General features: G+C 43.7%; 2 protein-coding genes across 2 annotated transcripts; both read left to right on the top strand.

Moving 5' to 3' along the window:
* Positions 1-17,479: 17,479 nt before the first annotated feature.
* On the top strand, positions 17,480-21,663 carry LOC310802179 (L-lactate dehydrogenase B chain-like; the record flags this gene model as incomplete). Its single annotated transcript, XM_083666471.1, has 7 exons — positions 17,480-17,608; positions 18,054-18,171; positions 18,684-18,857; positions 19,362-19,535; positions 19,823-19,946; positions 21,011-21,134; positions 21,499-21,663. 7 exons carry the CDS (start codon positions 17,480-17,482, stop codon positions 21,661-21,663), a joined length of 1,008 nt encoding a protein of 335 aa, XP_083522597.1.
* Positions 21,664-23,986: 2,323 nt separating this feature from the next.
* LOC310801734 (achaete-scute homolog 1b-like) lies at positions 23,987-25,643 on the top strand. The gene has a single exon (XM_083665843.1). It carries the CDS (start codon positions 24,187-24,189, stop codon positions 24,811-24,813), a length of 627 nt encoding a protein of 208 aa, XP_083521969.1. The 5' UTR covers positions 23,987-24,186; the 3' UTR covers positions 24,814-25,643.
* Positions 25,644-27,036: the final 1,393 nt, after the last annotated feature.

Below are 27,036 nucleotides of genomic sequence, written 5' to 3'. Positions count from 1 at the left end.
ACAAGAGAGGATAAGGATGAACAGACCAGACGAAGATAGCTTATGCTCTACCAACATAGTGAGGGCCTTGCAACTGAGTAAAGAGACACCCCCCATCTCTCTTCGTTTTGGTCTGCAGCACAATGTCACCTTACCTACACACTATTACTGTACGTCCGACAGCTTACATAAGTATTCTAGGTAAAGGCTTAAAGCCAAGCACACATCTCTCTCTCTGTGGCTAAGGTCCTGGTCCCGAAGTGGGCTGAGGGCCATGGAGGGCTCTGGAGGAAAAGTCTTCAAGTCAAACCTCATTCAGCGGACAGTCAATCACTGCTAAGCATTGTGTGTTATGTTGTGTTCAAGACATGGCGGACTGATTGAATAGTTGCCGCCAACTGGGAAGCTCAGGAGTTTCCGAGGAGCACTTAAATGCACCATTAGGTTTGAATGGTAAGCAATCTTCACAAGCTGTTACTAATGAGGTGGCTTATGTCCAACATTTCGTATACAAGTGAAAAATGCTTACTAATCAAGGAATATTAAACATGTTTTACGACTAGCATCAGCTAAATCAGGGTCCAGGGACCTTGACATTCAGCTCCAACTGAGAGGCTTCTACAGATGCATAAAAAAACAGTAGAGGAGTAAGTGCCTTCAACGAGCTGGAGAATGTCCAAAAAGGCAAGGAGAAGGCTGCCAGTGGATCTCAGACAATCCAATGAGCTATAATACAAATATAAGTGGATCAGATCATCACATGGCTTAGACACGCATAAAACATAACACCGTGGCCAGTTTCACAAACAACAGTTTAACCTATTCATCTGTGTCTGTGACACCAGGCCCTTTGCTGACTTATACCCCAGTGGTCCACATTCCTTCCTGGGCTGGTTCAGGCCTGAGCAGCAGCCAGGAAGCCTTCAGCAGGCATGAGTGCTGTCGATAAAGTTGGTTTAAAAATAGGCCTAGGTGTAGGAGGGTATTATGGTGGCACGCCAGACGACAGCGGGCGAGAGGAAGCAGGCGTGTGAGAAGACCCTGGCCTGCCCACCCTTCCCCCTCTCAGACCAGGGTCAGTGGGGGGAAGAAATATCCTTCCTTCCGTTCTTCGAACCAATGTCACTGGTACACAACAGATTATCTCTGCCTTCCCTATCAGACGCTTACCCCTACACTGTCAATGTCACTGGGAGAAGAGACAGCCACCCCTACACTGTCAATGTCACTGGGAGAAGAGACAGCCACCCCTACACTGTCAATGTCACTGGGAGAAGATATACTGTACATACGGGAGCCCGCGATCCCCTCTTAGGCCAATGTCAGACAACTGTAAAACACATATTCTTTCCCCTCTCAGTCCAATACCATTGGCACAATAAGTACCCTGCCTTCCTCTCTTGCACCACTTCTACTGGGAGAGCAGATACCCTTCACCTCAGAGCAATGGGACTGTCAGACCTGAGTCACTGGGACAAGGTAAGATGAGCTGCAATCACTGGCTGTTCCAAAGATCACAGCTTATTGTGTCTCTTCAGTAAACACAGAAACCCCTTTGATGAGGGAAGAACTACTCTAAAACACAGGTATAACCTTCAGTATACTAATAATGCTTTCATGTTTTCCATGGTAGTGATACCGTATCTGGATATGGTGTCTCTCCATGTAATTTATTCAGAAGTAGAACATGTATCTACTCTATCCATCATTAAACATCGAAGCTTACTTATGAATATATGGACGGGTATTTAATACAGATATAAGGAAATTCAGATGTTTCATTGATTATAAAGGAGACCGACATGAATGCATGAGGTAAAACAAGTCTGCCGAATTATGGGATATTTATGGTTACCCTGGAGACTGGGCACATGGCAGACCATTGACTGATGTCATTTCAGTACCCTGGGCTACAGTACCCACCCAGACATCCGCTACCCTCAGTCACTAGGCTATTAGATACTCTATTAAAAGTAATAGCAGGAAACACACAAACCCATAAAACAATACCATCATGGATGGACTGTAGCCACACAGAGATGAGGGTTTCATTACCAAACAATTATGAATTAATACAGAATATCCTTGATGTAAACTGTCATTGCCAAACCATAATGATAAATAATATGTGTAGTCAACAGTCATTTTGAAACATGGACTGATACAGTCATGATGATATGTATAGCTAACTGTTTAGAAAGTGTCACATCGGGCAGGACAAGTTAAGGCTGAGTCTGCAGCACTCTAAATGGATTCAGCTGGGCATCACTGGGACCAAAGCTGTGGTTGAAAACCAGGCTGTTTAAAATGGGCAATGGTAAAAACAAATATTGGAGGTTAAAATATAACCGTTACCACTGTGAGTTCAGTATGTCATCCAGGCGTATGTGGCAGCATCTACTAAGCAAGGGTGCCCCGCTCTGACAAATTAGTATTTGTTCTCTTTGAATTATGTTAGGTTTGCTTTATTTAGCCTACCCCCACAAGTCACTTGAGCATAGTGATTTGTATTACCACTTCAAGCCAGAAGAGGGCAGCAAGCACTTGCCTAGTCTTTTATTCCCTGAATTAGAATGGAACCATTTAGATTCCACAGGGTTCCAGTGGGTTGACACCCAAAGTGTCCTCCTTCATGAGAGATGAACATCTTTGGAATAACAGAATATACCTTAAAATGATGTACTAGGATGTGACAAACTGTATCACCATCTGTCAGGGGTCGAGTTGAGCTCTTCAGTGGGGTAGAGAACAGAGTGACAATGCTGACTGCACACTATGTCCAATTCACTCGACTGCAGTCAAGAGATCAAATATCACTGTGAATGCACAATTAGATACCAGCGCCCTTTGGTTTGATGGAAGGTTTCCACAATGACCCTTCCTGTGTCAGTGCTCTGAGTTTATCACAGCGCCATTTCACAATGCACACAGACAGCATATCACTCTTACCTAAATACACACAAACTAAATACAAATAAACACTCATGTACATAACACAGAGACTCAAATAAACTAAAACATAGAGTAAAACACACATACAGATACTCAAAAGGGCATACAATCCTAAAAAAAAAAGAAGTATAAGATTTTAATCAATGTTGTGTCTGGGGTAGCCCCTATGGCCTTTCCCAGTCCACCCCAGTCACCTTGTCTGATGGTAGAGCATGGTGGGGGTAGGAGGGGGGCCTATCTATTATTGATAGCAGCAAAGCCTTAGAGGACAGGAGAAGGGGAGGGGGGGGGACTGCTGCCCTCTGAATACACACCGCCAGGAGGTGGTCCTCAGACAGCCTCCTCACACTCTCACTCACTCACTTATTTATTAACAAGGCTGGGCTCATTCCACCTCCCTGTGAGGAGAGAGAGAGAGAGAGAGAGAGAGAGAGAGAGAGAGAGAGAGAGAGAGAGAGAGAGAGAGAGAGAGAGAGAAAGAGAGGAAAGAGGGCGGCAGAGAGAGAGGGGGTGATAGAGAGAGAGAGAGAGAAAGAGAGAGAGAGATACAGGAGGGTTAAATTACCCTCTATCCACTACATCCTTGCATGTACACCCCAGAGCCTCAAATAGAAGCCCCATGCCCACTCAGAGGTATAATGAAATTCACCCCTCCATTCTTCTTCTCTGTTTCATCATTTTCTGTCCTCCTCCTGTCCGCACACTCCTTCCCTATTAGTGCTCAGTCACAGCCCTGTGGTAGAGGACAACACTTACTATCTCTCCACTTCTCCCTTCCTCCTTTCCTCTGTCTCTCCCTCCCTCCCTCCCTCCCTCTGTCTCTCACTCTCTCTCTGTGCCTCTGTCTCTCTCAGACATGTCTCTCTCTGTCTCTCTCTCTATCACCCCCTCTCCCTCGGATTACAAAAAGTTGTTGAAGTAAATGTTGAGGGAATGTCTGCGTGAGACAGTCTGTGGACGTTATGAGCAGTTTCACTGTGAAGTAATTGGTAACCCAGAACTGCCACTATCATTGAGTAAATTGAATGAAGGTAGCTGAAGCAACTAAAACGAGTTATCTTTCCTCACTGAGCACAGCGATCACGGCCACGATGGCTACCGAACATTGTGTGTAAAGCAGAAGCCATTGAGGAATATTCAGTCAGACTTTCACAGTGCCAGCTTGGTGGAAGAATGCCTTCACCTGTATTTTTGTGTCGTGCACAAAACGTGTGACTCACATTGTCACACACCCTTAGCTTAAGGAACAAACAGAAGAAAAAAAATCAACAGCTCTCACCAGAACCCCTAGAGACATACATGACACCTCTCCCTCTTTCACTCACAAGAGGACAAGACGAGTGCCACTCAGGGCTGCCGGACATTCTCTCATTCTCTCAGTCAATGTACTGACTTAGACTTTTACCCTGCTTTTTTAACACATTCTACACAGGAATATCTTGACAGTGTAGAAATGTATAGTAGTTCTCCTTACAAGGGATATGGAGATATTGGAGTTAACAGTCCTGTCGAAAAATTCCCAAAAATGTGAAGTGACAGGGCAAGGTGTGACCTGAGACACGTCTCTATACTGAAGGCGAGGCTGAGAGGGGCACAGCCTTGGCATGACCTGCCTACCTCGCCAACACCAGTCTGCTCTGATCACATCACCACAGCCTGGCACTACAGAGCTCACACAGCTCAGCCCAGAGGTAGAGACAGAGGGAAGGAAAAGGAGTAACAGAGAGAGAAAGGAATATGAAGATCACCAGGGTAGTCCATATCCATGAGTTTAACTACCCTGCCCTGAGAGAGAGAGAGAGAGAGAGAAAGGAATATGAAGATCACCAGGGTAGTCCATATCCATGAGTTTAACTACCCTGCCCTGAGAGAGAGAGAGAGAGAAAGGAATATGAAGATCACCAGGGTAGTCCATATCCATGAGTTTAACTACCCTGCCCTGAGAGAGAGAGAGAGCTCTGTAAAGGCCTCTATGTAACCTCATAGGGCATATGTAACCTGTAAGAATTCTTTGTAACATTTACTTTACCAGAAGTCAATGGCAGTAAATGGGAAACTCTGTATTTTCAGATTTTAACAACTCAGATATTCGTCTTTGCATATCAATTTACATTAGAGAATATTCCCGAAATAGGAAAATGCCATTGCATTTCATTACATTGTAGCAGAAAGATGCAAGTGAATTAATTGGGGGTTTCTGAACAGAATAAGAAAAAAACATGCCTTTATACTTTAAACTGTCTCCTCATAAGGCTGATTATGCTCTGTCAAATAAGGGAAGCCCACATCAAACCGTTGGAGTTTAGCAGCCAGGTTTAAGTGAGCATTTTCCGTCTTCCATTAAGAGATCATGCTTGCTCTCTAGTTTGATTGGGAGTATATATATACACAACAATATATCAGAGATACAGCTAAGACGGCATACTCTAAGAAGAGGCTTTTAGTACTTAGGTTGGAGAATTTACAGGCAGGTCTAGGATGCTTCCATTCATGCCCTTGAGGATTACCAGTTCTATAGGAGTTTTCCAAGTTCTAAAGGAAATGATGAAATTGACACACCTCAAACCTTCACTTCATCAAACTATACACCATCCTCTATTGTAAAAAGTCAATGAGACACAATTTCAAAAATGTTCATCTGGAGTCCAAAGGCTTGCTATTGTTTTGTTTACTAGACCTGCCTGTAAATTCTCAACCCTAAATACTACAAGCCTTTTCTTAGAGTATGTCATCTTAGCTGTATCGCTGATATATTCTAAAAAAGAAAAGAAAAACAGACCTCTAGCTCTAACCAAACTCCCAATCCAGCCAGAGAGCATTGAAAATGAATGGAAGCATATTCATCTCACCCTAAAGTCAAAAACGTTCTTGCTTCAAGCTTCTGCTTGAACTGTATCATCCTTAGTACTACCTCTGACAGATTGTTTAGAATAACAAAGCTATACCTCCAAACGGTAAACCTTCAATTTCCTTGATATATACTCCCTCATAGGTCATTTTTTCCACCCAATAAAGCCTCTCTTTAAATTATAATGTCTTAATGCTACCTCCTTCTGCTTTGGGATGTGTCATTTGGGTGTCTATATGATAGTTTGTGTGAAATAACTAGTCATTGCACTGTATCTGTAAATATGTTCACGACCCTAATTTGGTTACATAGAGTCCTTAGGTAGAGGTTAGGGTTATAGTCATGAATGTGTATTTTTTGACATTTTGATTTGCAGTTTTCTTTTAAAGGAAATTGTTTGATAATCACTCTTGTACATTATACAAAGGAATGTGTTAAGTCATAAATCAAATACCTACCAAAGATCAAACTAAAATGACTTATTTCAGAGTAGGCCTATAGGGCCTCTATGTAACTATTCACCTTGAATTTTGCAAGTGGCATGAACATTTAGATAACTATTGTAAGACTGGAGTCAATTACCACAAGAGGTGGTAAAAACATCCTCTGAAAATGTGAGACCTCTGACAGCATTGGATCGTGAAAAAGTGGCATACACCCATGAAAAAATAGCTTTTGAACAACAGAAGGATGGTCAATCATGCAACCCATGTTTTTTTTTTCTCACAAATGTTGACAAGAAAAAAAAAGAATTATTTTGAGTAGCTTTGAGAGCAAAGACAGAGTACTAACCATGTGTCACATCATCAAAAACTAAAACACTTGAGTCTCAAAGGAATGTTTCCAACATCTTGAGGAATCAATACTACAAAGGATTGAGGCTGTTTTGAAAGCAAAGGGAGGCCCTACCCAGTATTAGTATAGTGTTCCTAATACAGTGCTCGGTGAGTGTAGAGTCCCCACTATACAGCTAAAGAGAGAGAGAGAGAGAGAGGGGGGGGGAGGGGTCCTTTGACTACACCCAAATCAGGCTTATGAAATTGAGAACAAGATCTAGAATTAAGAACATCCCTGTAGAACACGTTAATAGAACATCTCCATAAACCATTAGAACAATCAAACCAATTGAACACATCCAGTGTTCTTGGCACTGTGTTCTTGGATGGTACTACTGCAGCAGCAGTCTTGAGTGCAGCTGGCTGTGCTACACCAGGGATTAGCCTCCTGGGCCCGGGGTAGGCAAGCAGTTATCTCAATGCCGGGTCACAGCCAACCCCACAGATTACCAGCCATAACATGAGCCAATCTAGCAGATTACAGCCCTAATCCACTGTTTTCTGACACTCAGGCCCTGACCCCCGAATGTGGGTGGCTGCCTGGTTTGACAGGCAACGAAGGTACAGTATGGTGTGAACACAACCATAGTCTTGCAACCCCAGACTCAGAAACGTGAGGAGGCTAGATATGGAGAGTTAACATTAAAAAGACCATCAACTAATTTAACCACTGTGCTGTTATATATTTTACCTATCACTGGAAGGTAGGTAATGGAATATAATATACTGTCTGTGGGGAGATAGTGTATTTTACAGGTGAGATGATCTTGCCTGTCTACTTTTAGAAACGAGCCAGTGTAAGATACTGTATGTTCTAGCAATAGTCAATGCTCCATTCAACTTGTGGCAGGCAGTGTGAGCAAGTAAAGGGTTAACTACTGTACCGCTCAGCCTGCTCTGCCAGCACACCTGTCCATCTCAGAGCAAAGCTTGCCAGGTCGCCATGGTCGGTGACGTCCAGCTGACAGCCTCCTGCCAGAGAGGATCATGAGGACAGGAGCTGAGGAATTGGGGATTGGCTGTTCCACTGAAACACTTAGCTGACATCACTGCCTGCGCCTGCTCAGCGCTCAGGCATACAGTAGACTCACTGGTGGTGACTGCATCAGGGTTCTTACTAACACTGGCAGACTGTCTAGTCTACCTGGTAATACTGTATGTTCTTGCATATTATGCAAACTACACAGGAACGCACACACACACGCACACACACACACAACAGCTGGTCAATAGGCCACAACCCCTCTGTGCTAATCTCCTGCAGTAGAGAAAGGAAAAGACTGATTTGCATGACAAGAGGAGAGCAGGAGAGAGACAGCAAGAATGAGAGAGGGGAGAGAGAGAGGAGGAGAATAGAGGCCACAGTAAATGAGTACTGAAGGATGGTTGGCTGGCTGGCTGCAACACATAGGAACTATCAAGTTCCTGCAATGGTTTCATTTTAAATCCTATGAGGAAGTCCACAACACCCCAAGCCTTCCTATTGTTGTGCAGACAGACAGCCACTGTGAGAAACTGAAAATCTCCGATTTTGAAAGTTGAAAACGTCTATTGCGTAGTCCCTGTTCACTGTGTGTACTGTTTGACTGAAGATCTTTCTCTCTTCCCTGTTAAACCATAGCCTGTCCACTGGGACCCAATCATCACAGTAGAACTGCATGAGCAAGCCAGACTGAATTACGACAACATAATGCGAATATGTGCTTCACTACTCTCGTTGCAATATTCATAGAGAGATGATGTCATTCTCAACGTTCCCGCTGCTCTGCTCTCTTCAGTGGCGGGGCGAAGGCTTCCCTCTCGTGAAAGCTGTAATGGAGGTCAGCTCTGAAGTGACAAGAGTACTGTAGCCTGTAGGGAGGAAAATTGTAGCTGGCTAAAACAGCCAGGAATGACCGTGTGATAACTGAGTCTTACCTAACCCATCTAGAATTCTAACAGGCGAGCCGAGAGGCAGGCTAAGTGCTTACCGGTTCATGTACAGGAAATACTAACACAGTACATTGTATTACTTTGCTCATCTTTTGGATAGGACACCTACACTGTTCATCTACTGTACTGGAGTAGGGCAACTCTAAGGCAAAGGCAGGAGGAAAGCAAACAAAGGGAATTCTTATCACACCTCAATAATACAAGTACAGTAACTTTACCCTAATTCACACTGCTGAGCCGAACAGAGCTGAGCTGTACTGGGATGAGTTTGTTATGTGGCATCCACTGTACGGTAGTTGCCGAAACAGTGCTGGAAAGGACAATGTGAAAGGAAAATATCTGAGCCAGCACAGTGTGGTTTGGGTCAGGCCTCCAGTATAGTGTGTAAAGCCCATTACTGTTGTACTGCTGTGATTTACCCATAAATCTCTGCTTTCCATTCCTAACTTTGTTTCCCACTATCTGTGGGTATTCCATGTTCACCAGGAGGTCACAATTAAATTCTCTCTGGTCTCAGACGGACATAATCATTTATTAATACCCTGTTACCACATTAATTGGCTCCTGCTAGTCATCAATAACCCCCACCTAGAAGGCATCCTCCACTAGCACAGAATCGACAGGGCGAGATGAGAGGCAGGGAGAAGGTTGAAACAAGGGAGACCTTTATGTGGATGACATTGTGTATTGAGTATTAAGCAGGGATTAAAAGCCTCTAATATCTTATTTCAGGTTACTAAGGGAAGGAAATATGAGCGTTACATGAGGTAACAAAGCACAACAAAGACAAGCTGTGCTTCACCGTACAGTAAGTTAAGTAAACGAAACTGAGGAAAGCTTTCTTGAAAGCAGGTGTTCAAGGTGTAGGCACTGTTTCTGTACAGATGGTCGAGGAGTCGAGGACCCAAATTTCTCCTCATCACTGTCTTGCCGGTGATCCAATCAGATCCTCAACATCTGGCAACAAGAGTTTAGTTCCATCGCAGCAGCAATCCTATCCAGGTACAGTACATCTGGTCAGGCCCATCTGGTATCAGCTGGTGCCTCACTGCTTTCTAAATCTGAAACCCTGTCTCTGGTCCCGTCTGGTCTTCAAAACACTGGCGCAAACAACAAGCTTCCTATTCCCAGTAATTAGTACAGTACATATACAGGGAACACAATACAAACACATGCAGTATGGGCTTTGGATGAGATTATATCAATGGGTTTGAGACACATGATGATACAGTATACCAGGCCAGGGATCTGACTCATACAATGTGATTGATAAGTTTGCTTATATTTGCTAATCATTCACCACTGGTGCTAAAGCCACAGTGAAAGTGAACCTCAGAGGAGGAAATCAATTAAGCACAAATTAATTAATTCACATGATGCTACTTACCCTTTGCAGTGGGAGGGTCAGCCATAAATATTAATGATATTCCAAAGACTGCAGGCTAGTAGATTAGCTTTGGGTATGTGCCAAACTGGTTCTTTAGGACTGAATTAAATCACCATCTGGGAACAGGCATCAGGCTTTACCACCACCAATAGAGTGGCAGCATGTTTCTTGTCTTTCTTGTATTGTTTGTTTTCATGCAAATGACCAGCCATATTTCCATATGAGATGTTCATTGTTGTACCATATTTGGTGTGAGATGCCAAGTAATGCTAATATGCAGTACAGTAGATGTAGTACACAGCTTGTGACTGACATTACAAGCTCTGTACTAGGGAGCAGGATGTCCACTGTGTAGGGTGAAGAAACACACATCTACTGTACTGTACTCACTGCTGTTTCTTAATACATTGGTTTTGGTATGTCCGAAAGGGCTCCAATGAACTTTAAATCAAAAGGGCATACGATTTGCCTGCAGGAACTGATATTTCAATTCTACTTCTGGAATCAGAAACCCTCATGAAAATAGTGATCATTGACTATGTAGTCACTATGGTTTAGACTACAGCTCAGGTTTCAGACCAAGGAGGACACACAGTACACCATTCAATAACCATAAAATAAATGTTTATGTCAATAACAGTCCTTAAATGGTAATTTACCTTTAATGGAATTGTGTGCCGCCACTGGCACTCAGATGGCACTCAGATGAAAAGCTGTTTTACGATCACTATTACTGGAGAGTGACTACAACACATCCTGGAGACAAAGAGTTATATAGCTCTCAGATAATGTATGTTCCCTCTCTGGTGAATACATTAGTAGTCAGACATCATACTTCCTAAACCATGTCAATACCAGCACATTATAGAGAGAAGAGGGTACTCAAATATGTTGTCAATAAGTTGGGGGGGATACAAGTTCATGATGCAGTTAAAATAAATATTTCAGAATACTTGAAATTGTTACATACTGTAGATTTAGTTGTAATACCACAAAACTACTGTAGCTAGTGAAGGTACCAAGATAAACCTGAAAAAGACCACTGGAGGAAGTGTTTCTTTTAGGATTGTTAGCATAATCAGGGAACCTCATTACATGATGATGATGAGGATGAACATTTTGTACGGTCTTTCCAGTAATCAGAGGGCCTCTGTGATGGTGATGGGAGTAAAGCATAGTATAATCTGAGGCCCTGTTAGAGGGAAGGCCAGACAGGTCTCCATCTGCAGGTTCGCCTGGGTAAGCAGGCAGTCCCCGCTCCCCCTCTCTCTCACCCCCACATCACCCCTGGCTCTCCTCATCTCACCCCTGTCTCTCTGCTCCTTCAAGCAGAACTACCACCTGCTGAGCAAACCCAGAATGCATCTCCATTACCTAAACAATCTAATTCCAATTTATGTCACTCAGTATAAGCATGTACCAGAACACTAACATTATAAATTAACCAAATACTCATCAAACATTAAATCAATATCTACAGTAGAGACATCAAAGGTATTTCTATGTAAAATGTGGTTTCTATGTGGTTTAGTTAAAACAATGATTTCTCTGTAATCCCTGACTCAAAACACAGTCAAACACCATAACAAACAACATCATTCTCAGTATTTCATCTCATAATAAATCATGCAAATTCATAACATAGGTATATACAAACACTAGGAATGCCCAATCTGTCCTCTTTTTTGTTGAATGAGGCCATGTACAGAACAGAGAGTGTTGCCAGTGACAGCTTGGACCCTCTGTGAGAGGAGACCAGTGGGCAGTGTTTCTGTACGACTGTAGGACTGGGGGGAAGAATCTATCACACTCTTTCTCAATGATCTGATCTGCCCACAGCAGTGCTCCTCTGAAAATAGCACAACCCTCAACCTCAGAGAAAAAAAAGAAAGAGAGAAAGAGATTTCCATAGTGGCAGATGGAACAGGGGTTTGTAGGAGGAACACCTGATTGCAACCAGTGCCCTCTCCATCCTCCGGTCTCTCTTCCTCTCCATCCTCCGGTCTCTCTTCCTCTCCATCCTCCGGTCTCTCTTCCTCTCCATTCCACAGTCTCTCTTCCTCTCCATCCTCCGGTCTCTCTTCCTCTCCATCCTCCGGTCTCTCTTCCTCTCCATCCTCCGGTCTCTCTTCCTCTCCATCCTCCGGTCTCTCTTCCTCTCCATCCTCCGGTCTCTCTTCCTCTCCATTCCACAGTGGACATCCAGTGCTTGCTCCGTCTCTCTGTTCCTTATAGGAGTCCCAGGAGCCACAGCCTCAGTGACCTAATGGTTATCCCTTCCCTCTGTGAGTGTATTACAACTGAAGCATCGATCGAACTGAAACATGATTCATAAAAAGTACTTCTTTTTTTTTAAATGTATTGAATAAATCCAAACACAGGTAATTGGAGAAAATGGGAAATGGAAAGGTGAATTCAATTTTCATCAATCAATCATAATATTTCCACTAAGAACTCAAACAGCTTTCACTATATATTCGCCTGAGTGTAATGGATGATGGTGGTTAATGTCTACATTTACAATGAAAAAAGACAGGCAGTGATAAATGACATCTACTAAGCTACCTACTGTACTTTCAAATGACAGGGGTACAAAAATCCACTGCATCTCCATTTACCTTCTAGTCAAATAAATCAATATATGCCACTCCTTTGCATGGGAACTTTACGTGTCAGGGTAACTAAATACAAGCTAGCCACAAAACTGGAGGATCGTATTGAAGACTGAAATACGATACACAGATAAATTATTGAATAGAAAGGAACAAATCTGACTGTCCGTCTTAAATGGTACTCCTCCGAGAACACTTACAACAGCCAATGGAGGGATATCAAAAAGCTGTTAACCTAATACTTGTTGGGTAACCTAATACTGTTAACCTAATACTTATTCACCTAAGACTACAAAGTTAGAGCTAAAGATACTCTGGCTGAGTCGTAGAGCCTAATGTCTTCTGACAACATCACTTGATGGCCTTCCATAACTCTGGACGATCCACCATTCTTTCCAGGCCCTGTAAACTGATTAGCTTCACTGGCTACGGCTAATCTAGCTGACAGGACCCTAGTCCACGCGGAAGTCCTCCACTCAGCCATGGGAAAGTTAGCGGGGCAGCACAGGGAGGAGGAGAGCAATCCAACACTTGAGATCAGCACGAGACTTCACATCCACTTAAAGTTCATCTCACTGCCCGGATTGTAGTACAGTGTTTAAAGAATGAAACCAAAGTACAGACAGTACAGTACACTAGTTGATCAGGAAAACAGCCCTGACCCTAACACAATGTGATATTATGACAACCTTCTACATCTCAAAGACAGTGGCAAAAAGTGATAAGTGACACTCTAATTCAGGGGAACACAGCTAACACACAGATACACTGTGAAAAAAAGAGTACCTTTGAACATGGCTATTCAATAATCTACAGCTACATGCAGCACAATATTAAATCCACTAGGCCGCTTCACTGTGCCTTTGTATATAGCCAATGCTGTAACAGATGAATTACTTACCAACAATTATGGTGCACTGGGAGAATCACCGGTCTCTAAGATGTCAGAGTTGGTTTTGAGTCCATTAATTAATGATACTACCATCATCACAATCAGAGATGTGCAACTCACTGCTCCATGACCTTATACATTATTCAACAAGAGGGGGGGGGGTTACCAAAATGGGCTTTAAAAAACGACTATTTAAGAAGAAGTATTTGAGGTTTAGGCCTGTGTGCGTTCTAATTCCCTACACTTGCCTTGTGCCTTAGCCAAAAGAAACCCAATCTGGGATATGATCAACTCCAGTACACTAAGTTATGAAAACCACCTGAACAAATTAAAAAACTGAATAATTTCAATAAACATTGGGGCAAAGGAGAGCCAACAGAGAAGCAGAGAGGGTAATTAGGTTGGCGATTAGGTTGACGATTAGGACGAAGCAATTAGGTTGACATAAGGCGTGAGTGAGTGTGAATGAGCTGATGTTTTAGGACTCAACTCTGAGCTCCTCTCTGTTCAAAGGGAGAGACTTTCACTGGGGTAGTCATTAGAACCAATCGCACGGATTTATCAAGGCAAATTAGCTAATCTCTACGACAGCCCTACAGTTCAGTGTTAGAGGCCATAGCCAAGCGTGACCAATATTATGCTGCCCCAGCTGCCAGCCGTGGGAGGGATGAGGCGCCGGGGGCCGTGAGGGGACACCCTCACGACAACCCCGGCAGGCCCACATACAACATCCTGGTTAAAAAAAGCCAACAGATGGGGGACGTGGTCCCCAATAACAATCTCTCTCATAAAACATGCATAACCAACTTTGCATACAGTATGAACATTGTATAGACAAGTATGCAGAAGCTTAGGCTACATTTGCTATTTCTATTATTATGGACAATAGCTGTTCAATGGCATTTCAGGTTTTATGTATATGTACTTTAATCTACTTTTGCGGTCACGTCACTCAACCTGTTTCATCCAATTCAGTTTCAAAATTAAAGAAATGAAGCCGATGTAACAACATATCAACACAAGGTTGTTACTACAGTTATTACAGTAATTACAGTTTTAAGAGCAACTCTGAGCTCCTCGTTTGTGTCATGAACTCAAAAAACCTACCCTAAAATAGGGCTTGAGGTCAGTTATGGCTCCAACTTCCATGAGCAAAGATGTGATGTGACATAATTCAATGGAGTTTAGAATGCTGCAACCAGCATTTGCATGATGTGCAATGCACTTTCAGACTGTTTACTAAGACTGGTTAAAGACAATGTACAATAAAAATCATGCTGTACATTAGTTAGTTTAGTGTTTAGTGTTTTTTTCTCAGTTCAGAACTATTTGCTCAAGCCAATTGGGTCCCTTAGACTTTGACAGTCATTAATGTCATCCCTGGCTAAGGCCATGCAGTGTGACTCCACTTACCTTCCTCTGGTCCTCCAGAGCGTGAGTGACAGTCTTCCTCCTCTGATGGTGCTGATGATGGTGGTTCTGGGTCCCCTCTGCAGCCCCTGGTTCCATCTCACTCCCTCTCTTTCTTTATTCCCAGCTCTGCAGTATCACCCGCATACACAATAATCCCTGAGGGAGAGGAGAATCCCCGGATCCTTCACATGTGATTCTGTACTTCCCCTTCCGCCCGCAAGACTTCAGTTGATGTACCTCTTCACCCAAGGGATGATCATTCAGATCGGACAGCTCTTGATTCCATCTCAGACTTAGTGCCAGTCAGATACTTCCTCTCTTTGCTCCTCAGACCCAGCTCAGATGGGATGCTCTGATGAGGGTCTTAAAGAGGTAATCTGTAATTGGTATGTCACTTAAATGCCTCATGAGCTTAGTTCAACTGTCTTACCCCATTAGAACCCAAAATATATGCTTGTTTTACTCCATTGGTTGTAAACATTGCAATTGTAAACAAACACTGGTTAAAACATGGTTAAAACTATCATTTTGATCTCATGGATGGTCAGTCCTTGCATCCATAGCTCTGTCTATGCAATTGAGAGTGCATTTCTCCAGCCCAATCCTTCAGCTGCTTAAAAAAGCCTGCTTTGTTATTGTTTGAAATACAGATTGCACTTTTAAGAACAAACACAAATAAATCCTCGCCATCGGTCTAGCAGGCAGGGATACGTTACATGGAGACTTTCTCCTCCTCAGTCCCAACTCAGCAGTATCCACTATAATCACACAATAATCCCTGAGGGAGAGAGAGGGATCCTTGAAATCCGGATCCTTCACACATGATATTTCCCTTCCCTGAGTGTTTGGAGGCTGTGCCAGTGTCAGTCAGTGGTGTGGTCAAACATAGTCTCTACCCACACCTACAGTAGAGTGTATCTACATTTAATGTGTGCCTGGTAAGGTTTACCTAGTAGGGTTAAGGTCTGGTAAGGTTACAGTCTGTTCAGAGAGACCAGGTAAGGTTTGAGTATGGTAAGGTTAACCTGGTATGGTTTACCTGGTATGGTTAGAGTATGGTAGAAAGACCAGGTCAACCACAGCTCTGCGTCTTCAGTCTCAGCCCAGAGGTGGAGCAGTGAGGACTGGGATGCAGCATCAAGGGAGACTGGGTCTGGGTCCTGCCTGGTGTCGCTGGCCTTTGGTGCATGATGGTCAGTGGTCACTAGGGATGCCAGCAATGCCTTGTCTTCATTGTCAGTTGTAAGATTTGAATCCAGTGAAGAGATGTGATGAAGTGTTAAGCATGGTTCAGTCCACAGGGTTTAATACTGTAGGCTTCCAGTCCCATGAGCCTGGGGAAATGGGCTGGAGAATCCCACCATGTAAATCACACCAGCACTGTCAGAGAGGTGGACCCCATGGAGTCTGTTTTCTTCTCATGACAAATACACACAAAATGTGGTAAATATGAATTTATGAGAAACATACTGCTATGCATTGAAGAGGGGGACGCTGGAGTTGTACCCATTTCGATTTCAGCTCCACTTTACAGACTCCTGTGGGAGAAAAAGGATGCGTTCAAAATAAACTATGGAAGATGTTTTGAGTCAATATAGCGCTATACTGGATATTCCTATAGAAGCAGTAAAACGGTACATCATCTTCTCCATCCTGAAGAATCAACGTGCACGCGCCAATCCCAAAGCAAAACACGTCTTCGCTTACCCAAGACAAACTTAAGTTGTTCCCGTCAGAAGTATGCTACGGCATTGTTGTTTGATCAAAACAAATAGCGGTAATTCCATAACCCCACACTTTCACTTCACTACATCCAAAGGCAATGAGAGAGTTGGTTCCAGGCGAACGCTAAGTGTGTGTGCTATTTGTGAGAAAAGTTACTCACCCAACAGCATCCACTATATCGATGCAATTGCAAACTGTCGTGCACCATGCACTAGCTGGTCCAGGGCGTCTGTGCTCATGCATGATATAATTGATCTCCCCTCCGTGCGCATGCCGTGCACAAATATTGACCAGTGACCACGCTCCTCGTGTGTAAAATTGAAGAGCATAACGTCATGGCAGTTTCCAAAGAGAACTTTTAGGTATGAATTTCCTGCCATCTAGTGTTAAAACGTAGCTATTCACTTGCTTTATTTAGGTTCTCAGCCATTCCACGACCGCGAGGACATTGACCTGGGCTCAGACGAGGTGGCGTGACAGGTGGCACATTTTGGATTGGCACACTGTGGGTGTATGATCTCCTTCTCTGTAGTGAGTGTTTCAACCTTTATTTTACCAGATTAATTTAATTGAGATTTAACATATATTTTACAAGAGCCAAATGTCATTAGGACTTCTAAAAGACTGGCTGTGGAAACATACATTCTATCAACTACAATTGTGTACAGGCTAGGCGGGCTCGCCTATTACACTAATGCCGAGTTAGAACTTCATACCCCTTCTTCAGTGTATGATGTGATGATATGATGATAATGTGTTTTAATGTGATATGACGTTCGTTTCTATAATTTTGCATGGTGATGCTAAGCAATTTCCATCCTTGGATGGACAATAGTTACATTGTATTGTATTCTATTATTTGTATTTATTATTTTCTATTCTATTCTATTCTAAACAGATACGATGGCATCGGTGAGAGACAAGCTTCTCCACCACCTCACTCCCAGACCAGAGGGGGGAGGGAACATCAAGGTGACCATCGTGGGTGTGGGTAACGTGGGCATGGCATGTGCCCTCAGCATCTTACAATCAGTGAGTCTTATCATGCATATCTGAGGGTGCCATTATATACCTTTTGACTTGCCATTATATCCCAGCCGGTGTTGCAGTGTCTACACCAAGAGGAAAATCAAGCTAAAGATATATAGAATTCCAGCTCCAGTAGCCTGCATTTCAGAAATATTCCCCCTGACAAAGGGTGGGTAACTTTTCTAGCATCAGAACTGTAACAGGCTTTACACACTACAGGGCTGAACCGTACCGTACTGTGCTAGCTCAGATACTGTATTTTCTTTTCACTTTGTCCCTTTTCAGCACTGTTACAGTAACTGTGATGGATGCCTAACCAGGCCAGCATAGTACAGCTCAGCTTGGTTCACTTCAGTATGGCTGGGTAGTGTGAAAAGGGCATAAGAGTCTGTCTATACAATTACCTACAAATATGAATGATCTAGGCTACATCTGTCTTGCTCTAAAGGGGGTGGCAGATGACGTCACCCTGATAGACACCATGCAGGACAAACTACAGGGGGAGGTCCTGGACCTGCAGCACGCTAGTCTGTTCCTGAAAACCCCCAAGATCACTGCCGCCAGAGGTGAGAGGTCAAACCTCAGACTTTCTCCTCCAATGAGTTTTGAGAAGAAAGCAAGGATAGGAAGGACAAGAAGAATCAAGGAAAGACTTCTGAGATTTGGTGAAGGTTTACCTGTCCTTTCTGTGAATAGGATACAAGGAGGAAATATGTACTTCTTGCAGTAATGCCAAACTGTCTGGATTTGGGGTTTATGTTATATACTTAAAATAATTGATCACAAATGGAGCATGATTAGATGAATCTCTGAAGCAAAGCAGTATTTCCCCAGTAATACCTGGTCATCATGTCTGTACTGTCAAATGTTCTCAAACCAGAGCTTTCTCCTATACATGTTCCATACATACTGTATATACAAGATACATGTTGGACTATTTCATTGTAGCAGAGGTGATTTGGAATCTCGTAATGAGGTAGCCTTGAAGATGTCCTCTTGGCCTAATGATAAATGGTTCTGTCTTCCATGTAGGAGACCTAGGTTTGAACCCTGCCAGTCACATCATGTTTCCCTGTAGACTATGCAGACACGGCCAACTCCAGGCTGTGTGTGATCACTGCGGGGGTGCGTCAGAGACAGGGTGAGAGTCGTCTGGCCCTGGTCCAGAGGAACATACAGGTGTTTAAACAGATCATCCCACCCCTGGCCCAACACAGCCCAGACGCTATCCTCCTTGTGGTGTCCAACCCTGGTAAAACACTCTACTGTACTACTGCTGCCCGCTATTACATTAAAAACAAACAAACAAACAAACACCAACAGTCTCATAAGTCAGACTTTACATCTACAATGACTTTCAAAGGCCCAGTCCAGGGATGTGTCAACTTTTCAATCTGCAAAATGAATCATTGTGCTTTCCCGTGATGTTCAATGATGATTTTAGTCAAAAAATAATCCTTTTGTGGAGATATGTGTAGTTTTTGTAAAGTTCCAAATCTCAAACTGTCTGCTTAAACAGAACGTATACCGTGGCATAGCTTTTCCTTACATTACACTTAATGGTTCATGTTTTAACAAATATATTAAAATGCAATCTGCTATAGCAGTAAAAATGAAGAAGTGATTGGGAAAACAGTGGGGGAGACAACTTGCCTGTACTAGCAGTTGGGAGTGGAGTGAGGGGAGGTTTCTTTTTTACCCTTGTTGGTGGCTAACCTAACCTCCATGGTCCTGTCTACTGGTGTTGCTGGTTCAGTGGATGTGCTGACATATGTGGCCTGGAAGCTGAGTGGGTTCCCCCAGGAGAGGGTCCTGGGCAGCGGCACCAACCTGGACTCAGCACGCTATCGCTACCTGATGGGAGAGAGACTGCAGATCCACCCCAGTAGTGTACATGGACATATCATAGGAGAACACGGCGACTCCAGTGGTAACAACCTGACTGACTCAAATACAGCCTCATGTTCAAGCTGTAACGTATATAATGCATTGTACAGTATGTGTTGTATTGTTTGGCTTATGCATGATTGGTTTGAATAGAGGACTATGGCCCGATTAACTGGAGACAGATTAGGCCTAGTCCTGGATTAAATAACATTTTCAATAGAAAATCCCTATTAAAGATGTATAGGATTAGGTGTGATCTGTGTCTGGGAAATCAGCCCTACATCACTATAAAACAGTTCCCTCATTGCACTTCCTCTTCTGTCCACACAGTGGCGGTGTGGAGTGGGGCCAATGTGGCAGGGGTCAATTTGGAGAGCCTCACCAGTGGTCTGAAGAGAGGGGCGGAGCATGAATCAGAGGAATGGGCTGAGGTACACCAGACAGTGGTGGACAGGTACTGATAATGAACTACATTATCCTGCTCAGGGGAAAATGCTCTGACCGAATGGTCATACTGCAATCTATTTAGGAGGCTTTTTCAGTATGAAGAAAGATTAGAAAGATTTGTATGTGAAATGTACTGAAATTGAGTATGTAGAAAATGGCAGGATGTCATACCAGATTTGCATTTCCATGTAGTATGAATTCACTGCACACAGTCCCACAATTCAGTGGAGCAGGTATGGGCGGTGGCAGTAGTGAAATTTAACCAATTAACAACATGGTTAAGTTACAGATGGTGGTTTCTCTGTATGAATGAGGTGTAGTATGTTGAAATGTGTCGCTTACTGCATACATTTTACTAAACAATAGGCTCTACAGTACATAGTATGTTGTATGGTTAGTATGTCGTAGATACTAAGTAAACAGTAGGCAGTAGGAGCTTTCTGTCATGGCCACTGACTTCTAGTCACATAATAACCCAACTGTATCACAATCAGAATCACATCACAATCAGTATTACATTTACCAAGAATTTGTCCTGTTGATGTGGAACTGTATATTATATTACACTTAAGGCACATGATACATACAGTAAGACAAGACAATACTATATACACAGTGCAATAACAGAGGAATGAACAGAGAATCCAAAAAACACAGTATTTGTTATTTGTTTTACACTGATGAGAAACACAAAATCATAAGCACCATTCGGCCTGTCTAGAGGATACAAAGGTCAGTGAATCTTCACTACTAACACTGTCATCAGTGAAAACATCTCTCCAAATGAGGACACAGATTTTAATGCAGAGGAAAAATGTAGGCCCTGTCCACTGATGGATAAATTGTCTCTGTATTGTATGTAGTAATGCTGCATTCAAGTGCTCTTTGGAAATAGGAAACTCCGAAATTGCATTTACTATTGAGTTTCCCACTCTGAGCTATCTCTGAATCAACCAATAAGGATGCTATCTCCGGGAGATTGAAGTGGGAATGTTCAGAGTTTCCAAGGAACACTTGAACGCACCAGAAGTCTGAGGTGACATTCCTGTAAAGTGACCTCAATGTTCCTAGTGCTTATGAGGTGATCCGTCTGAAGGGGTACACCTCCTGGGCCATTGGTCTGAGTGTGTCCAGCCTAGCACAGGCCATGCTGAAGAACCAACGCACTGTCCACCCTGTGTCCACCCTCATTAAGGTACAGTACTGTAGGTCTCCACAAGGGGCCAGCACAGCTCCCTATATGACCACTTAGCAGTTAGCTGTGTTTGGACACACCTTGCCAAGAGTGTGCAAAGCTGTCATTAAAGCAAAAGGTGGCTACTTTGAAGAATCTAAAATATAAAACATATTCTGGTTTGTTTAACACTTTTTTGTTTACTACATAATTCCATATGTGTTCCTTCATAGTTTTTATGTCTTCAATATTAATCTACAATGTAGAAAATAATAAAAATAAAGAAAAACCATTGAATGAGAAGGTGTGTCCAAACACACACACACACACACACACACACACACACACACACAGTATATAGCATGTTGTCTGTGTTTTCTCCCAGGGCATGTATGGGGTGGAGGAGGAGGTGTTTCTCAGTCTGCCCTGTGTGCTTGGCTGGGGTGGGGTGTGTGGAGTTCTCAACCTGCCACTGAGGGACACGGAGGTTCGAGGACTGCAGGAGAGTGCACGCATCCTGGGTCAGACTGCCAGAGAGCTGGGCTTCTGAGCCATGGAGCCTCAGGACAAGGCAACAAATGAATAAAAGCCACTCTGAGACTAACAAGCACCGCTACACCGCTATCTATCTATCTATCTATCTATCTATCTATCTATCTATCTATCTATCTATCTATCTATCTATCTATCTATCTATCTATCTATCTACCTATCTATCTATCTATCTATCTATCTATCTATCTATCTATCTATCAACACATTGGGCTCCTTTTGTGTGATTAAACAGACAGTACACTTTGCCTTTTGTCACCATTCATTTGTGAGAAAAAATCAACAACTGGGCTTGTTTTTTGCTTGTGGATTGATAAAGGGAGGCAGCAACAGTTTGTCTGTCCCATCCTCAATGCTAAACAAATTGGATATCAGATAGTGACATCTACTTGTGCTGCTTATGACCAAAGGAGGGCATCATTGCCCCTCTTGTAAGTGAGGGAGCAAGTTAGATGTATGGCCAGAAGAGGGCAGACTAGAGTATTCTGGTGCACGACTGTTCTCACACTATACACTCCCTCAGGTGTTTCTGAGACCTTGGCATGAGTACCGCCATAAAGGTGTTCAACTCCAAGGGTATGTTTATCTAAGTGTGGAGGAAGATGTTGCATTATCAGGTGAACCTAGTTTCTACCAACCCCGGACCTGATACTATATCTGTGCCTTTTTATCTACTTGGATGTATTTACACGTTTCACTGTGTGACACACAGTATGATCTGACTGTACTGTAACTATGTACTGTAATTGTGGTTGACCCAGTGACCCTATACTGTGTTATTTACCATACACTGTTGCAAGAATGTCCTCTTTGGAAGATAAATGATTCAATACTAATAATAGGTAATTGGTCTTTTCTATCCAAAATCTATGTTCTTCCTGTTTCATTCTTGTTGCTAGGCCTACAGCCATTTTTAAGAAATGCTCTATATCAACTGCTGCTCTCTGCCCAGCTTTAAACAAAAGCTTCAACTCTATTATGGTGCTTTTGATAATGAGATTGTGCCGCGTGATTACTTATTTTCACCGCCAGAGGTCATTACATGCTCAGTTTTATTCGTTCAGGAAAGTGCCTTGACAAGATTTTGAGATTGGGAGTGTTTTGCATTTATGACATAGGACGCCGGCGAGTAAAACAGAAAATATGAAATTTTAAGATAAAAGGTGATGGGTTGATAATAGAGCGTGTGTGGCAGGTAAATAAAATCAGTAGGCTGCTGTTCCAGGGACTGTTATTATGCGTAGCCTGTGAAGCATGTCAACATATATGAGAGACGAATCAGCTTTGATTCGATTGAGATTATGAATGTTGTCTTTTTTTTCAAGACACCGTCTTGAGATTGCCATTGGGCATTTCACCGGAGAAAACACAATAGCTCGCTGAATTGTACGCTGTCCAACCAAATGTGGTGCTGAAAAGAATGATCCACCATAGATCACTTGGATGAAACTTGTCATAAGGCAACTATGGCTTCTAAGTTATGATAGACCACTTTTGCCATGTGCGTATACATTTGAACTTTTTAAATAATATGCACCAAAACGGGGCTTTCGTTCGCGTGATGGAATGGCACAGCGTCCAACAGAACGAAATCTGACAGTGGATAGGCTGGCAAGGGAGGCTAACATCTCGGCGCAGACAATGTGCACCTGTAGCGCACTCATTTTAAGGGTCATTACGCACGGCAGTGATATGCCCTTTCAGACATACCACACGTCATAAACATTATGTTTACCTTAAATTAATCGTGTTTCTATGCAAGGTTTATAATGGCCAATTATTCTATACAGAGACACGCTTGCCATTTATTTTCTTCTCTTAGACTGTAGCCTGGATACCGAAGAAAGCGTCCTTGGTATTTGAGATTTTAAAGACCAAGAGAAGGGTGGACGGGGGTGGGGGAGACTGATAATTTGAAGACTTGCCAGGGGTACATTGTCAAATTCAAAAGGCATTTCAAAGAACCAAACCATTCACTTTTTTCATTCTCTCTCCTATTTTTTCTTTCTCTCTGTCTTTCTTTCTTTTCGCCCGGTTGCAGGCCGTTTGAATCCACCAATGGGCTTTCAAGTTGGAGACATTGGAATGTAAATGAGCCCAGCGCGTGCTCCTGGCGCAGTGAAAGCTCGGGATTGTTTATTGAGCTCCCGGAGCCACGCGCCTGGCTCGCGGAGTTGGGGAGCAGAAGAATCACACAGCGGGGCGGGGCCTTGCAGGGAAGCGTGCGTCTCCAAAGGGGTGGGGTGTGTGGGGCGCGTGTTGAAAAAGAGGAGTGCTGCCAAAGTTTGGGTCAGATCGGCTCGTGGAGTAAGCAAGGCACAGTCAAGAAAGACTTGGACCCCAGATAGCCACTGCGCGCTCCAGCTATAGCCACACGGTCCCCACGCGAAGGACACGAGAGCGGTGCACTGCCAACCCTGTCTGTTTTTCTTCCTCTCCTCTTCCACTGAGTGTGAGAGTGCGCTCCTGTCGCCAGTTCCGCGTCTATAGAATCAGTAGCCCTGTCTCATCACCGGACGAGATGGAAACTACTACCACCACCATCACCACCACGCAACTGACTCAGAACGCGTGCCCCTTTGGAATGACAGAGAGACGCGCCACAATCACCCTGCACGCACCGGCCCAGGACTGCGCTCTCCCCACAGCCCACGCCAACACCACTGCAGCCGCTTACCAAAGCAAGACCAAGGTGCTGAAAAGACAGCGCTCCAGCTCACCAGAGCTTCTGCGCTGCAAGCGGCGGCTCAGCTTCAATGGCCTCGGTTACTCCATCCCCCAGCAGCAGCCTGTGACCGTGGCCCGGCGGAACGAACGAGAGAGGAACCGGGTCAAGCAGGTTAACATGGGCTTCCAGACGTTGCGTCAGCATGTACCCAACGGCGCAGCCAACAAGAAGATGAGCAAAGTGGAGACGCTGAGGTCCGCCGTTGAGTACATCAGGGCCTTGCAGCATCTCCTAGACGAGCATGATGCAGTGTCAGCGGCGTTCCAGAGCGGGGTGCCGTCCCCAACCATCTCCAACACCTACTCGGCCGAACCGGAGTCGCCTCACTCCACCTACTCGTCGGACGAGGGGAGCTACGAGCCCCTGAGCTCCGAGGAACAGGAGCTGCTGGACTTTACCACCTGGTTCGACAGGTACTGAGCGAGCTACAGGTAGTCTAAATGGCATCACTGTCACACAGCACTTGTCTGTAAGCTACTTCTGAAGCCCCTAGTTGAATGACAAAGAATGACATTTGATTACGTTATTCGACTCGCTCTGCAGCAAGGCAAGCCATCCGTGAAAGCGCTCTCTGTGCTTGGCACTGACTCTCTTTCCCTCCCCTCTCCAGGCAGTTTTTGCAGGTGCAAAGCAATAGCGAGAGAAGAAAGTAAATCAGAGAGCATTTGGTCACCGTTGCTATGCTACGGGAGAGAATGCCATAGGCTGCAGCGGCCCTAGAGTCCCTCTTGGAACAACACAGGGGAGAAAGAGACTGTGCGTGCATGCTGGACAAAGTGTCCCAAGGACGAGGGACTGCCAGTTTGACGCATGGAATTAAAGAATTCTCCATCGATGTTCGAATAAGTGCAATTATACACGACACGGGATCTGCAGAGATTGCACTGTTATCCATCAGAAGTGCTCGGCTGTATAGTTCCTGAGGACTTTTTTCTCTCACAACATCAGTTTCAGATGAGCGCAAGCCCTCCTCAACTGCCGCATCTGTTGGAGCGAAGATAATGCGCCATCTTTGAACTTTTTTGGTGTATATTTTTTCCTTGAAATTGAAATTGTATCATAGGCCTACAGTGCATTGTTTGCTATGAAGACTTATTTTTGTACATTTAGATAAACAAAAATTAAAGTTGTGGAGCAAGGAACACTGCCACTTTCCTGACAGTGAGGGCAATGATAACCAATTTGAGAGAGTCATAACTGTTCATCCCACTTGACAGTGAATGGCATATTGGCCTATGGTGTGCGATTGGTCAGCAATATAAGATAGGTGTAGGCTACTACTGCTTCCTGTGAAAGATTGAAGGGTTCTATGTGGTATGGAGACATTTATCAATGTATGCACTTGTTCTCCGTTTTCCGTAACCTAAAATGTAAATATGCGATTTTAACAGATATATTTTGTGTAAAACAGGTTTTTATAAATAAAGATGAATCTATTTATATTAAATGCTGTGGTGTTGGGGTATCAATCTCTTTAGAATATGTTATACTGTTTCTCTATGGTAACAACGGCAGAGGGACTTCTTCTCTGAGTCCTATACACAGGCCTTCAGTCTGACCTTTCCCCGACTTGTTTTGGCACATATTGGGAAAACTGCGCAGCTGTGTGGACACTCAATAACCATTACGTAAAAGACGTGCACCTTGCCTTGCGCTTTGTCTGCATTGAGAACAGGGAGATTAATATTACGTTTCATGCATTGCATTGTTTCTTGTTCATGCTCTCTCTTTGCCCAATAAGCTACAGGGCCTGGAGCAAGGGGTGGGTGAGAGGGAGGGGGTATATACAATTCAGTCGCCTCAAAGGGTATAGTCACTTTGAAATACGACCAGGGGAAAGTCAGGAAGACAATACAGCGGGTCAAAATACGTATTGGCTGATTGAGATCAATCTAAATAAAACCTAGGGTTGTAGACTACTTGTATCCCCGACTGTGTTTTTCAGGGCACACACAAGCCAATCAAAAAGCCCATCGCATGCGAAATGGGGAGCACAACACCCCATTGTGCGCAATATAAATGTGTGCGCCTTTGCGCCTCATTATGCGTATTATGGGGGCGCATCCATTGTAAATAAACATCGATGCCAAATCCAACGAAGGACAAAGAGAAATAACGAGTTTAATTTCACCTGGTGCTCTGCTCGTGAATGGAATGAACCTCATATGCAGGCGATATCTCGTGCCAAGTTATGATTGGGGTTGGCTCTATGGTAATCATTGATAATAATAGATCATGGAAATAATTTTTCAGACAGTTGAGCAATTGGGGACATTTTTTTGCGCAACTGAGTCGGATAACCACCATTATCCACACGTTACAAGACGAAAAACTTAAATATCAATGAGAATAGGCCTATAATGATATTATGCTTACTGCCTATTTAACATGGCATTGGCACTGATTGGCAAAACACTATTTGGTCATAGTCATGATCAACCAACTGAATATTGAGGGCATGGGTGGGTCCTCTCCCCGCCCTCTCTCTCTCTCTTTGACGCCTATGTGCCATAAAAGAGTTTGCTGTTTGCAGGTGTAAGCCACGTGCCTGCGTTCAATGACAAAGCTCTCAGCAATCCCATTGGCCAATGGCTCGCGTCCGTCTAGTAGGCTATAGTCCTGTCGGTTGGGACAGAAACAAAA

This window comes from Argentina silus, assembly GCF_951799395.1.
Source record: "Argentina silus genome assembly, chromosome: 3".
In the NCBI taxonomy this organism is placed as follows: Eukaryota; Metazoa; Chordata; class Actinopteri; order Argentiniformes; family Argentinidae; genus Argentina; species Argentina silus.
Note: the sequence above shows the minus strand (reverse complement) of the source record. Positions and strands in the feature narration are given on the sequence as shown.

What these genes read in the sequence shown, in the direction of transcription:
- LOC310801734 (XM_083665843.1), top strand. Translation starts at nt 24,187, where the DNA reads ATGGAAACTACTACCACCACCATCACCACCACGCAACTGACTCAGAAC.